The sequence below is a fragment of the Tyto alba genome, unplaced genomic scaffold (genome assembly GCF_018691265.1).
Source record: "Tyto alba isolate M040663 unplaced genomic scaffold, T.alba_DEE_v4.0 Super-Scaffold_48, whole genome shotgun sequence".
In the NCBI taxonomy this organism is placed as follows: domain Eukaryota; kingdom Metazoa; phylum Chordata; class Aves; order Strigiformes; family Tytonidae; genus Tyto; species Tyto alba.
Window position 1 is genome coordinate 14,349,512 of NW_024881324.1, and position 15,807 is coordinate 14,365,318.

At 33.9% G+C, this 15,807-nt stretch overlaps 1 protein-coding gene across 2 annotated transcripts in view; it reads right to left on the reverse strand.

Annotated features, from left to right (window-relative positions):
* The window catches only part of EXOC2 (exocyst complex component 2), a 130,350-nt gene that overhangs the window by 74,969 nt on the left and 39,574 nt on the right, over positions 1-15,807 (reverse strand). For both annotated transcript variants that reach the window (XM_042806646.1, XM_042806647.1), the window contains exons 7-10: positions 7,753-7,833; positions 3,721-3,866; positions 3,535-3,616; positions 2,906-3,008 (exon numbers count right to left, since the gene is read on the reverse strand). In XM_042806646.1, coding sequence (XP_042662580.1) covers positions 2,906-3,008; positions 3,535-3,616; positions 3,721-3,866; positions 7,753-7,833 — 412 coding nt within the window. The remainder of the gene's footprint in view (positions 1-2,905; positions 3,009-3,534; positions 3,617-3,720; positions 3,867-7,752; positions 7,834-15,807) is intronic.

Here is a 15,807-nt window from a genome sequence, read left to right on the forward strand (position 1 = left end):
ATTAAAACAGACCAAAGATGTACTAAGAAATACTTTTTTTTTTTTAAACACAATTTTAAAAATTCAAGAATAGTTAAGATACACTCATACCCAATGCAAACACAAGCTTTGCATTCTCCCTCATTTAGCAAGGCAAAATTTCATCATAAAAATCTTGTAGAAATAAACAAAACCATATATTTTTAATATCACATTAACATGTATTTTCAGTTGAGCCTCTAGTAAAGTACTTGGGAAACCAAGCTCTTTATCTGCCAAGGTTGCAGTTCAACTCATGTTTCATTTGGAATCACTGATGACATCTCAAGTACATAAAATATGGTATTTTTCTTACCACTTTATATGTCCTGATTGTATCATCATGTAATCTTAACAAGTACGTAAAGAAGGAATTAATGTTTGGCGGCTCATTAATTTTAGCACACACATGAACAAACAAATGTAGACCAAGCTCCTGGTTTGGGTTTTTTTGTTTTGTTTCGTTTTTATTAGGATGTGCATACTCAGTAAAAAAAAAAAAAAAAAAGGGGGGGTATAGATAATGAAAAGGATTGGGGCTTCTATGATACACAGAAACAAAATACCCTCTGTCTTTAGGGAAAGTGAAGTATTAGAAGCCAGGTGTTGTGATTTTGAAGAGAACACAGAAGTAATATAGTCTAACGTAACAGCATTCAAGATTGAGAACAGTACTCTCAGAAGCATATTTTCAAAAAGCAGTAGTTGCTCCACCATTTAATGTGCTCCATTATATTCGGCATTAATGAGACTCAGGACAGATTAAAAAAATTCAAGATGCTCAAGGTGAAGTACACTGATTTATTATCTTAAGCAGTGCAGGGAATGTTTAACTCCTTCACAAAAGCTGTATTATTACAATAATACCTAATGCTAATTAGGACTGAGCTGAAAAATTCTGTCTTTGAGAACTGTCTGTAGTACTCGAACAAAAAATAAACTGTCAAAGTAGGATCAGTTGGATGGATGACATTACATGATCAACCATTTTGACATGGTGATATTTATAAATCATGAGCTCAAGTCCTTCCTCAGTGTTAAGGCGGACTTCAGTCTTCGCTTAGCCACAAAATAAAAAAAAAAAATAATTACCTCTGGTTTTGAAAAAAATACATCTACTTGGCTGTTAAGTGAAACCATAAACTGATTGTGAACAGTATAAAGTAATTAATCAGTGTAAATACCATAATAAAATGGGAGAAAAATATGAATTGAAACCTAATTATAAAGATAAACATTGAATATCTGAGTGGGAAAACCACGGTATTTCAGGTCTTGTCCAGCCTTAGACATTGGAGACATATAAAACAAACGTATTAAGGAAGAAAAAACTTCATAAAAATAGCAGGTTTTATGCAAATAATTTTACAGTTAGGATTCTGTTAGTTTCTTGTTAGCTGAAGTGCTCTGAAGAAAGCTGTTTGCACATCTTACCTCCAGAAAATTTACACTACTATAACCACATTAGCATATCTAGAGTAGTGAAACTAATTTAATTGGTTTGTATTCTGGAATTCTGTTAATTCATTAGAACTAAATTATTCCACATTTGTCCATTCCCTGCTTTCCCTCATTATACTGTTCTACATGTGGAATACATTTGGTAATTACATTAACAGTGTGATTTAACATAGGCTGGGGTATTTTTAAAGATCCAATACTTCAATGTAAGTGGCTAGAGGAAAACAAACAAAAAAAATTAAACCCCAGACTCAAACACATACACAACTCTAATTCTTTCGAAGAATCCTTAGAAGAGGTCATAAGACTTAGCTTAGATAAAGAAGCGGCTCTAAGATTTTCAAGACTGACATAGAAAGGTAACAGTAGTACCTTCTTCAGACACACAAAACACTTAACTATTCACCTTAAAATAAAATTCCAATAAATAGGCAACATTTATATAGCACCCAGAAGAATGAGAAGTGCTCTACATATATGTATGCTGGTCACTGTCCTCATAAACTAACATATTGTAAAGGCACCTAAAATACCAGTACCACACTTTGTCCTGTGTGACTGGGCCTGGTGAGCATACAAAGCATCGAAGACCTCACACAGGTGTCAGAATTCTAAGAATGATTCTCACACAGTGCATTTGGTCTGCATTTTTTAAGATAACTGAAAAAAGCACTGAGAGTGTCAAGCTACCCTAGGAGCCCTAGTGACATCCAAACTCAAAAGCTTTCCAAGTAAAGCCATCAAATGTTCCAGAGCACTCTAAAGTTTGGCTCCATGACTGTAAAGCAGGTTAAGGTCTACCAGTAGAAGAAGCTCCACCCAACTCATGTTGGTATGCTTACAGCAGACTTCGACATCAGCTTTGTGAGTTACAGAAAATCTAGGAATTTCAATGAAAACTGGAGAACTCGTTCATGTTCATGTAATACAAAGGAACTACATTATTTATACTGAGTAGTAAAAGAGTCAAGGCCAAACTTACGTGGCTGTATTATGAACTAAAACCTCTCTACTATCTGACTCAGGATGATTCCATTTCAACACCAAGTCAAGCTGAAGAGTAAAACAAGTCAATAAGGAATCTCTTTTGAGATCTGCAGCCTGTGAGTGATCATTTAAGACATAGCTTGTAATATGACAGTTTAGAGTAATCAACAGAATCTAAACATGACTTAAACATTTTAAAAAATTAAATCTCAATTATCCTTCATTAAATTTTTGTCATTCAACAACTTTTTTTCAATCATTCAATCAAGTACCAATCCACTGCCATTATTTATATAATCATAAAATACCAAAATACTCTACTTACATCTTTAAAATTAGTATTTAAAACATAGCAAAGATATTCACTTTGCTATTTAGGAAACAGATTTAAATACACATCTAACCATATGTCTGATGAAGACACCAGTAAAATGATTACCTTATATAACGTTTCTGGTCATGCAATGTTGATGGAGTTTCAAGCAGCTTATCCAACATAAGTTCTCTTAAAGCTTCAATTCTAGTTTCAACTTCAGCATAATCTAGGAGCAGGGAGAGGAAATAAATCCAGTGTTTGCTTTCAGCAGTGGTATGAACTGAAAATTGTGTTATTTTTCTAGGGCATCAGACACTTCTGGAGTTAATGTGGAAATCAATATAATTCATTTTCTAACAAGCCACATCCGAAAATTTTGTATACAACAGTTTTACAAAAACAGAAAATTGAACTTTGAAGTCTCTCCAACAATACGTGAGTGAGGGATACCTGAAATCATAATTACTGTAACCTTTTTTAGTGTCCAGCAATACTAACCCTTAATAAGTAACAAATAAATTTGGCTGTGATTTCATGTTTTGTAGTATATACCTCATTCATAAAACTTGCTAGAAATATTGCTTAGAGTAAGTGGTTCTTACAAGTCCATAATTTTTATGTATTAGAATCCATATTAAAAAAAAAAAAAAAAAAAAAAAAAAATCACATAAAGCCCTTTAGACTGCTATGTGCTTTTTAGCCTTTAAGTTAAAAAAACAAAGAAACAAAAGCAAACATAACCCGTATCTTACATTTTTTGAATACTTGAACCTCTGTCTTTCCAAAGAGTGACTTGGCTTTTTCGTAGTCATTAATAACCACATCATAATCGCCCTTTAAAAAAACAAAGACGCACATAAACAAACATTTATATTTGTCAAGAAAAAGACAACAGACTAATTTCAGCAAATAGAAAAGTATTTTTAAAAGGATTATACCTTCTGGATATTTCTTTCAATATTCAAGGGAAGGTTGAAAAGAAATTTAAAACGCTGAAGAACATTAAGTGCATTTCTTGTTGAATCAGCTTTGTCCTTGCGACCCAGCACTTCTTGGAATAAGGTGTCTGCTGTGTTACTGGCTCCTATTTTAAAAAGGATGAAAATAAGAAAAAATAAAGTAATCAGTTCAAACGACATACAGATTTTTCTCATTTTAATGAGCCATTGAAGTTTTTTTAGAACAAATGAGTAATTACTGCTAAATTTTTATACTTTTTTGTTCCACTTTGTTAACATTTTGCAACTGATGAAATACTATTTCAAAGTGAACCACTTAGCATTTTAATGTGGTAAGACCCCTGTGCAATTAAAAACAATCACTCTTTCCTATTTCAAATGCTTAACTTTGCTGCAGATATTTTATAGTTTGCTTTGGCTCCAGATCTACGTTTTACAACTGAATTATGCATCTCAGGATATGGAAAAAGTCATAGAAAGTTTTCTTTTTAGGAAAGTATAATTTAATTATGTTAATTAATGTCATAGCTTTATCACTGGGTTTTGCAAACAATTTTTTTGTGTTTTCAAATTAAGTCTTTAAAATTATTAACAATATTTGATATTTAATAACTCAAAAGTATCAATGATTAAGTCAAAGACAATGGCATGACTGCAAAAAGTGTAACTAGCTAATCACTGTAACAGAATGAATACAAATTGTCTTCACGTTGCATGAAAAGTGTTACTGGCTTCATCACATACAGGATCAAGCCTTGGTCAACTTTTTAATGCAGTTAATTTTCTATACTAACTGTGAATATTCTTCAATAAATACATTAAACAGAGCCTTAGAACCTTTTCTATCCAGACTAAAAAACATTCTATTTTGTAATAAGGCTTATTTCTTAACAGAGAATAGTAGAATTTCATTTATAGTAGGGTAGATTTTCATCACATGTGAATATTTGCGTTTTTCACCTCATGACTTATTTTTAATTAACCAAAAAAAAAAAAGTGGAGCTGTTTTAGCTTTTTTGATCATTGCGTGTAGAAGTTTCTACATTATCTGGTCTAGTGACTATACTTTAAGCAAAGATGAAAAAAAATTACATCAGTCTCGCTGGGTGGCTTGCATGCCATTTTCCCTAGTCAACACTGTGGGTGGCCTGCTCATGTTAAAAGTAGTCTTTGTAAAATAATTGTTATATCTAAATAATGTTTAAACTCTGTTGAAATTTTGAAGCCTTGATGTAAAAAAAGTTTTGTCAGGATAGCTATTTCTACTGCATACTATTTAGCATAGAATACTTTAATCCATTAAGGAGAAATCCACAATTAAAACAGTTAGCTGGACATTTAAATACAGACCAGTGATAAAGTATGATTTTTCTCTTGAGGTTATAATAAATGCTTGTTTTGTAAATCCTTTTAGTAAGTAACATTTGTTTTGTTTGAATTCATATGTTTCTTGTTCATTCTTTTAACAGCCAAGAAACTATGTACTATATCTGGGAATTAAAGTTATAGTCACAAATAATTTTTTAAAATTTGATATAAATGTTTTTAAAAGGTAATCAACAACTGCATGAAGAGCACAGTGATTTCCACCTTTAGTTTAAAACTAATTCATAAAGAGATGAAGGTGTGTAATTTCCTGTGGAAATCCTCAATTCAAGTAAATGATTTACTTTTTTTTATTGACACTTTTTCTGTTTTACATAAAAATTTAAATATATTAAATGACTTATTAGTGTCTTAATTAAATTCAATACGTCATTGAAACGGCAAAACAGGTCTGTCTTTAGATTTAAAAAAAAAAAAAAACTAAAATTTCTTCCTTCCTCACCCGTCCAAATCCTTTCTACATTAACAATCTTTATCTCTTGATTACTGATGAATAATCTAAACCTAAATAATCCATGGCTAAAGATCCAGGTCCTATACTGACTATGTTTTTGAAACAGATGACATCTACTATATGCATATTTTTTTTTACTTTGAAATAAAGCTCTAGTTATCCAACAATTGTCTTTCATAGAGCCTGACAAACCCACCACATAATGGAATTTGACCACCTTTAAGATAAAATTCTTTGTGAAATTCATTAAAGCACACCATGTGTTTTTATAAATATATATATATATTTAATAGCTTGTTTAGTAATTCAATTTAGGAATTTTGCAAAAACACCAAACATTTATAATTCCACATTTAACACTAGATTGTGCTTCTATTATCTCACGCCACTTCAATCCAGTAATTTGTAATGCTCTTAACATACATTCATATGCTATGGAAAGCATCCTTATTCTTAGGAGTTTGTAATCAAGCTCACAACACCAACTGTGTCTCAAAATCTGCACCTACAGTCCATAAAAATGTAAAATTCAACTAAAGGTTTGAAGTAATTTTTGAAAGCAGGCCCTCTTACTCATGGATTATGGAAGCTTTTCAATGGTCAGACAAGAAACAAAGCTTTGATCCTAAACTACTTTGCATAATATTATTTACTCTTTTTAAATCCTTGTATTCCTACTTCCCTGCCTCCCACCCATCATGACTTGCAAAGTATCAGGAGGAAAACCAGCCAATTCTTTCCACAGCAGAGCCAAACTTAATTCCACTCTGAAGTGCCTGGCACAAGTTCCTCTACAGATTCAGTTTGAAAAAGACAGTGTGTATTATCTGCATACAGATTTCAGCCACCATTTATCAAATGAAACAGCAATCAGATATTATAGGTAGATTTGTCTCATATTAGTGCATGCAGGAAAACATCATAGACCTAAACTTTTGCTGTTTTATATAAGATCTGTCACACAATTCTGTCAAAGACAAATTTGTGCTTGGTGTATGACATGGCGTAAATACAGAGCACTGAGGATTGCACTGGCAAATTTCAGCAGATGCTTTTTTCTCCTAACTTATATGCATCATGTATTCGGCACACACAGACATACACTATAATCTTTATATAGTGTGTGTGTGTGTGTGAGAGTTTTTTCATCGTTTTTTTGGTTGGGTTTTTCTGGTGATTTTTGTTTTTTGATGTTTTTTTTGCATTCCAGACAAGAAGACAAGGGAATACCAGTGTTCAAACTACACCTTTGTTATAAGCTTTAATGAATTTCTACTGAAAGGAGCTAGGGCTCTTCACAAAACCCCCTGCTTTCTTTGTGCTCCCCATACAAAACACACATACAGTCACTGCTTTCTTCATACAAGAGAAGAAAAACAGTGAACTTCCATGTCACTTTCTTGATTTCATAAAACACACTCAGACTTTCCAACACTGAGTCAGCTATCTGCATGTCATTCCTGCTTATTGATACAACACTAAGGGAAACATCCCTTCCTCTGTGAAAAAAATCACAATGAAACAAAGTAAAATTATCTTGGCAGAAGTCCCAGAATTAAAAAAAAAAAAAAAAAGTAACTTTTTTGATCTGATGAAACACATACCGAGCTCCAGCAAATTCAAGCCATCTCTCTCACTGCAACCTTACAGCTAATACAGAGAAACAGAAAAGAAAGTACTGACAGCTTTTCAAATATTCTAAAAAGAATGTTAATTCCAAGTAGTCTAAGTGGCAGCACAGTAAGTGACAAAGGTTCTGTTAATAGACCTTATTATTACAAACAGCTAGTATTTGGGGGTTTTTTGCCTCTTTTGCTCAAACTTCTTATAATCCCAGTATTTAGCTTTGCTCATTCTTCTACAATTCTGTCTATTCATATAACCCCTCTGTCCACTCAAAACTGAGATGCCATCAAAATTAAAGTAACTGCTTTAGAACATCTTTATTTTGACATTTATTCTCTTTATCACAAACTGTTGAAAATCATGGCAAAAGCTGCTACTTATTTCAAAAGGTGTACTATCACACCCTAAAATCACTACCATCAAACAGGGAAAGGCAAAAAAGACTGTACTGTTTTCTACTTTATACCATATTCCTAGAAGTACATTAAAGCTTGTTAGAAAGTCCGAAGTCCATAAATAGTTGATGCTGGAAGGACAAAACTTACTGTTCAGTACATTCTCCAGTTTTTGCGTCATGGATCCTTCTACTTTTTCCGTTCCATCCGCTTCCAGTTTTTGATGGATTGCTGGAATAAAGTGTCTAGTTAAAATTCAGAACATTTTAATAGGTGGGAATACATTACATCAGTGACACTTTTAAACATTTTAAAAATTAAAAATAAAGTGTTATTTTTCTTGTTAGACATAAAAAATACAAACATGCTTCATGGCAGCAGTGTCTAGTGGAGGACAGGGCTTAGAGCCAGCCCTTGCAGAATTTTAACCATTATTTTGACACAGACTTCCTGTATCTTCTTGAACAAGACCGTGATGCTCAAGGAAGAAAAAAAAAGCGGAGAGAATAAACACAAACAGCTATCTTGTAGTACAAGTGTGAATTAGTGTTTTGAAAAGTATAATCTAAGCACAAAATACTTTTGCTTTGTAAGGCAAGGTTTTTACACTGATCTCACCAAAAAGGAACTACCAATAATTAAAGGGTAGAAAGAGAAACATGGCGAATTTGCATGACCCCTAAATTAAGCAGTCTAGAACACTCCCCCACCAGTTTTTTTTTTTCATCTATAAAAAATACACTCTCAAAACACACAATTTAAGAGTATCTTGTAGCAACAGACTGCATTAATCATTACACAGAAGCATTGCGATGGTTTTGCTCAAAGCCACAAAAACAGAGGGGAGTTTGCTTTATTCTTTTTTTTGGAGATGCCATTTTTTTCCTGTCCTAAAATGCTAAAAGCCCCAATTCTGGTTTCCATGTGGTATTACTAATGGATGTGGAAATGCGTAGTATCAGTATTAATTTGTTGTTTTATTATCATTTCTTTTTCAGGGAGGGAGAGATTTACCAGAATAGCATGACTACACTATACCACTCTGGAAATATGAACAGTGAATGGGTTTAGATATTCCTTTCTTCTACTTCCTTTCTCTTACACAGCCTTCCTTCCCTCTTTGTTGAATATAACCTGCAGAGATTAGTGTTTCTTTTTTTTTTTTTTTTTTTTTTTAAAGGTAGGATTCCTGCACATATGCATGCAGCATATATATAACAATTATTTAAAAATACTGTTTTCCTTTAACATTTTTCATCTGTTAACATAAGTAAAATCTGCTCTATCAAATAGCCATCAGTTCTTGTTGCTTTAGATAAAATTAAGGCTTCTAAAAAACCTCCTACTGCTTCCTGCTAATTCTCAATAGAATGAAGTGAGGCTATACCACCCTTAAAAACAGTGATGCTCAGTGCTTTGAAGAAAAAGAGTAACAATGTATTTTAGTTCAAAACACAAATACAGTTTTGAAATCAGTCTCCCAATTGTCCCAGCTCATCTTGCTTTGGTTTGCATGGCAGAGCAACTTGAGTCCCTCAACTGGATTATTTTAAGATGAAACAAAACTAAAAGACACATTCCATGAATATACCTATTGTGCTCAAGGAGACACCTGGATTTCAATCCACTGGGTGATACTCAAGCTAGTCTAAAATATCACCCTGGACTGCATGTAATGTGCACACAGAGATGTCACTGTCAACTGTTTATCCCTACTTGCCCATGCTACGTAGATGCAAATTAAGAACAAGCAAACAAGGACAGCAACTAACTTTACTAAGGCAGCCCTGTGACCTCAGTCCGAATCTAAGCACTGAGAGAGGGCAGCTGTTTAGAAATAGGATGGCCCTTGATAGTCTGCAGCCTCCTTCAGAGGAGGAATTTTCGCTGGGGGAGGTGGGCAAGGAAGGTGTGTGTGAGAGTTGGAAAAAAAAAAAAAGAGAAAGAGAGAGAGAGAAAATTCCATTATCCTCAAACATCTAAATTTAAATTTGACCCTTCAATCCCTTGATCCTACACAAAGAATTTCAGGAAGCTTTGCTTTCTTGAAAAAGCAAGAGCACCTCTATTTTTACTATTAAGGTCATTAGAGGAGAAAAAAAAAATAATCTCATTTAGGACATCATGTTTCTTAAGACAATCAATACTTAAAGGAAGTGAACAAACTAACAGATTTTTGCATATTTTAAGGAACTGAGGTCCAGTTTAAAAGATAGTATATTGTTAACTGTAGCACATATTTTATATATGATGTGTAACACTGCTCACTTACAAGAATCTCTCTACAATTTTGTATCAAAACATTAAAGGTTCTAATGCTATTATTCCATTTATATACATTAGTTCCAGTCAAGGGCAGCCAATTACTGTACTGTAATTAATGTTACATGCTGAAAGGCAAGTTCATCAGAACAGCAACTACAATATATACAGATATCTTAAAACCAAACATTGCAAGTACTACTGGAACTGTATCAAAGTGTAATGATTTTAATTCACGTATTTTGAAATCATTCTATGAAGCATATTTTTGAAAGGTACTTTCTAAATGGACGTGGATAAAAAACTAAGTTATATATTGCCTCAGATTTTTTAAATTGAGTATTTTGGAACCATTAATAATATAGCATTAATTGCTGGCCTATTAACTACAATGTTACTCCTGAAGGGGACATATCTGAATTTCCAAAAATGAACTGTAGCATTTAAACTTCTACCAAAATACATATATTGGCAACATGATGAAGACTTCCTTTAATGTACAGAACAAGAAGTTTTAAAAGAGCATGATTTACCATGCTAACACTTTCAAAGATGTCATCATGAACTGTATTTTTTTATTTTGAAGGCAGCTTATTTAGAATTTGTATCATGATCATTAACCAGGTCCTGAAAGTTTTAAAATACACCTTCTTCAAAGTCTATTTCTCATCTCCTTTAGATAAGAATATACAATAGCAATACTATTCATGCCTCTTCCTTTTAGGGGGAGGAAGATAACATTTTTCACACTGTTAGCATTTCAAGGCAGTGGCTTGGCATAAAGTATTTGAAATTCTTAGTTTGAAAATAGTGGTGTTGGAAACCCAGGAATAATGATCCCATTAAGCCAATTCATAGGTGTGTTCAGACAGAGAAAAAGATGTTAGTGGAGCAAAAAATAAAAATAAAACAAGGTATTAAGTTCCAGAAAGGTATAAAGCACTGTGGAGTACAGATAAAGGCATATTAAGTGTGTGCAACTGGTAGCATAAACTAAAAGGTATTTTTGGACCACTGTCTGAAATAAGGTATTTTAGGACAAACTGAAAAAGCGCATGTACACGGAGTAATTTAGGTAGGTCTACAATAGGATTTTCTATGTTTCCTTCTACATGCTTAATGTGCTACTTCCTTTGCGTACTGAAGCTATTTTTACACATTATATTCAGATTTAGCAGTAAGTGCATTCATATGTATACCAAAGTTGAGTTACAAAAAAAAGTTTTAAGTTTTCATAGTGAAAAATGTTATGAAAAATGCTTTATCAGAAAGTCTAAGTTTACTTTGTTTGCATTAACTGATTTTAAAAAAGCTAACTACATGTCCCTTCCATGCGGACTAGACAAAAAGTTTCTGAGTTAAAAGTTTAGGCAAGTGAAAACTACATTTAGTCAAGAAAAATAGCTGTAGACCTGATCTGATTGGAAGCAATCTGGAAATACTTAAGTTACTCTTTTAGCTGAAGGTACTAACCCCATGGAAGCAGTGAGATGGTGCTGTCTGGGACAATCCCCCTTCTCTTGCACCCACACGATTCCTTTTGCTGGATCTAGCTATCATACAGCTGTGGGGCAGCTGTAGTGAGATGATCTGGTGAAAAACTCCCTAAGTAACAGACTTCTTTAGTGATCAGTGAGCTGATCTAAGCCTTGCCCCAGCTGCACCACAGTAGTATAGGGGAAGAGGAAGGAGCACGTGGCCAAGGACGGATGGAAGGCCAGCCTACACCTCTCACATTATCCAGCAGTTAAGATAACCTTCAAAGGCAACTTCGTACCCTTAACTCATCACTGGCTGCAGTAAGAAGAACAAGGAGAAAATTTTAGGTCTCCGAAGGCATGAAGCAAGGGGTGGACAGGAATTTTTCTTGCATTGCCAGTTACCCTGGACATACCTCGTACAAACTACAGAAGGTGGAACAGCAGTGGAAACCTAGGAGAGCCCGTTTACCATTTCAGAGGAGCTTTACTGTAACAAACATACAATAAATGAAGACAAGGAAAATCTAGGTCTAGATGCTTCAAATAAGGCCAGAAAATTAACTGTATTTTGTATCACCTTTGCCAATAAGTGTTCACATTTCCCAGTTAAGTCAGAATATTTAAAGGCTTGCAAACTTCTGAGCTGCAATGAGATAGTAACTAATAATAGTGAAGAGACTAAGTTTAGAGCTCACAGTGTTTAAACTGTGACTAAATACTTCAGAACTGGTTATTTTTGGTCAAAACACACGAGAAGTTCAATCTGGCAAATAAGCCATTGTACAGACCTTGTAGTAAAATAAACTGCAATTAAATCATTGCTGCCTGTGTTGAAAACATTTTTATTTAATCTAAGGAAGGATATGCTTTTCTACTTGGCAACTGTAAATCTAACAAATAAACCACACTTGCCAGGATCATGCAGTTTTTGACTTGCAAATTGCATTCTTGATTTACTCATCAGACTTTTTAAAACATGTTTTGAGATAGGCATCAACAGTGGTATTCTCAAAACTTCCTCAGCCTAATTCAGCTCTAAGCAAAATAGATGCAAGTTTTCTACTATTTTCTGATTAAAAGATGGCTAGAAATGCATTTAGTATATCTGAAAATCTTACCCATTTCCACAGAAATATAGTTAAAGAAAAAAAAAAAGTACCTGAAATTAATCAAACCCTTTTAGTCAGATGCAGAAAATAAGAGGGGAAAAACATACAAAAAAAGGGAAAGACTGACTCAGCAAAGCATTTCTGAAGATCTAATGTGGTATCTATAAAGAATTTGGCACCAAAACACATTAATAGATGGATGAAGAACACGTGTTAACATGTTGCCAGGATTCACACCAATGCATGAATAAAAACTTGTTTGGTTTCCTCCATCAAAAATTTAATGATTTTCTGTAATTTGAACAAAACATAAGAAGGATATTGGGGAGGACAGCACCCCTATGTAGGGTAAAAAACTCTTCTGAATGGATTCAACAGGACTGCATAGCTGTCTATATAATGAGCAAAGCAATACATTAAGACAGCATGTCACGAACAGAACTAATAATACATTACACTATTAAAACATAAAACCACCTGAAGTTTGTTTACTACTGCCATTAGTCAATACTGCTAATTTATTTTTTGTTTGGTTTAGGTTTTTTTCCCCCAATATTTCTAGATATTCTTACAAATTGCATGACAAACTTGGCTTTATTTTGGTAAACACTGCTAAACGAAGAAAAAATTACAAAATATTGAAGTAAATATAGTATTCACTTTAATTGCCTTTTTTTTTTCTCCTGAATTTACTTTTTCAAGCTTATTTAAACAACACAGTGGCAAAAAACAAAGAAAATGGACAGACTTAAAATGATACAAAGACAAAATGAATGGACAGTGCTAAAAGAGGAAGTTTTATGGAAATAAGAGACCAAAATTGTAGTCTAATAACATCGTGAGGCCTGATAACTTTGTTCTCACATAGGTTTGTATTTAACCAAGTGTGATATTTCTATGCAAATATCTCAGAAATAAACAGGAAAATGTGGTTTATTATTCTGCTTATGGATCCACTAAAAATTCCAGGACTGGATGCAGGCCTTTGCCAGGATACTTCAGAATTTTAGAGTATAGGAAACGCTATTTTATCAACACAGTGCTAACGTTCTGGATCTATGAAAGCTAATGGTAGAAATAAAAGCAGCTTTTAAATGATGCATGTACTTTAAAAGTGGTATGGAAAACAAAATGGCATGATGTAACATGAAATTAAGCTGGTTTTATGGCTTGTAGGGCAAGTCTGGCTCAAATTTAATCATAGGTAATTTTCTGCATACCTTCAATCAACTACAGTATTTGCTAATTGAGAACTGCAACTGCAAAATTAATCTTTCTTTCTGATGCTGTACTATTTTTCAAATGTAAGCAAAAAAAAATTAACCTACCTGAAAATCATAAATTCATAAAACATGACAGCGACACAATAGCTAAAAGCTGCCATGACTGCATCCATTTGGACTTCTGCTAGTAACTAACTTACATCTCTAAAACAATTACTGATTTAAAAGAAGCTATATGAGCGGTCAGCATAAAACCATGTACAGGCCTTGGCACAGAATTTTCACTACGGACTGGACAACTGCCGTTTCACACTTTTCCAAAACAGGCTATCTCTTGCTAAGACAAAAAACCATTCCCTAGACAATGCTATACTAGAACCTGCACGAAAGGAAAGTTTGAGTCTTTTATCAATCACGATCACATAACCTTTGCTTTTTTAGAGTTGCATTAAGATAGTAATTGGTCTGCTACAGCAATTGATCACAGGCATTGCATGAAGAAGCATCACCTGAGACTAAACTACCTACCACCACTTAGATACTTTACTAGCACTCCTTTGTCAGGTCATCTCTCTCAGCACACATCACTCATTGCAATGTTCCCCCCTGTTATCTAGCACTGCAAGATCATAACACAAGTTTTCAACAAGCAAACTTAAATCAGCATGCCTATTTTCTTCATTGTGCATACATGAGAGGGCACATAAATGTAAGGACAAAATATGTAGCAATGATAGTGTAATTGCTTCTCATTCAGCTTCTGTCTGTAAGTGTAGCACAGATAAGCCTTCAGACATGAGCAGTCACTTAGAAAGCTAGACTGAACTCGGAGCACATCAGCTATTGCTTCATGACTACTTGGAGGCATGGTCTTAATTCTCAAACTGAGAAGAGACTGATATGCTGTTAGATACATGCCCAATACATGCAGCATCTTATTTTAGTCTCGACAGCCTGTTTCCATGGCTCTGTTCCTTTTTAACCTCTATGAATGACCATATTGAAAATTACTAGTTATAATAGCTGGCTGTCCTTATCCTACAAAGACTATATCACTAGAAGCAGGATGAGGAAGACAACATTAATAGACATACATCACACAGAGCACTCTACACAGAGCTATTCTAGCCATTTCAAGTCAGCTGCATAAAATTTAGGTAGCAATCACACACTTGAATTTGATTTACTCAAATCCATATGTTTAACAAAATTTCATACTATTTGGGAAAATGCACATGAGACCAAAGTAAAGCAAAAATGTTAATGAGATATGTAACAAATCAGGAATGTGACAACAGCAAAACCTGGTACAACAGTCTGATGCTGTTATACCTAGCAAAAACAGGCATGGACTAGCATTTCATTAGACAAATAGACAAAAGAGAGTGAACCGAGATAAGAGCTAGCAATGTAAAAACACTTCAAAATTAGTCAGTCATCACTCTAGTTTGCAAACAGAAACACTAATGAAAAATTGGCTGTATGTACTCTCTTTAAATTCAAACATGACATAACTTCTCAAAAGCCAGAAGCAAAGGGACACTTATACGACAGACAAGCATCAGTTTTTAGTTTCTCAAATTCCCAGTCTGACTCAGAATTGAATATAGATCCAGTAGTTTCTTTTGTTTTAGTTTCAGAGAAAATTAATTTAACGGACATAATGGCAACATAATATGCTTATTCATACTGAATCAGATCCTGGATCACTGACACGCTCATCCTAGAATGGGCCCTAGGGGATGGAAGTGCAGAAGTATTCTGTGGGAAGAAAAGAAAAAAAACAACCAAAAAACAGGCATTGACCAGATATAGGATCATTTCAGCCAGGTAAACATTATCCTAGCTTATGTATTAAGTAAGGTATTAGACAAAAGGCCAACTACAGTCCAAGTTTCTAATCATACTGGCATTCCCATCGGCCACACATCTTAACAGGAGTGGAAAGGGAAAAAATAATAGTGCTGTAATAGCCAGCAGAGCTTCTTTTGTATAGATTTTTTCTGAAAACCATGTAAAGTACATTTGTAGTTGTAATTGCAGAAGAACTGTTGCCATGGAGAACTAGAGTCAAATCTAAATTTCAAATTTGTTCAACATATGTGTGTTTCAAGAACAACACAGCATCTT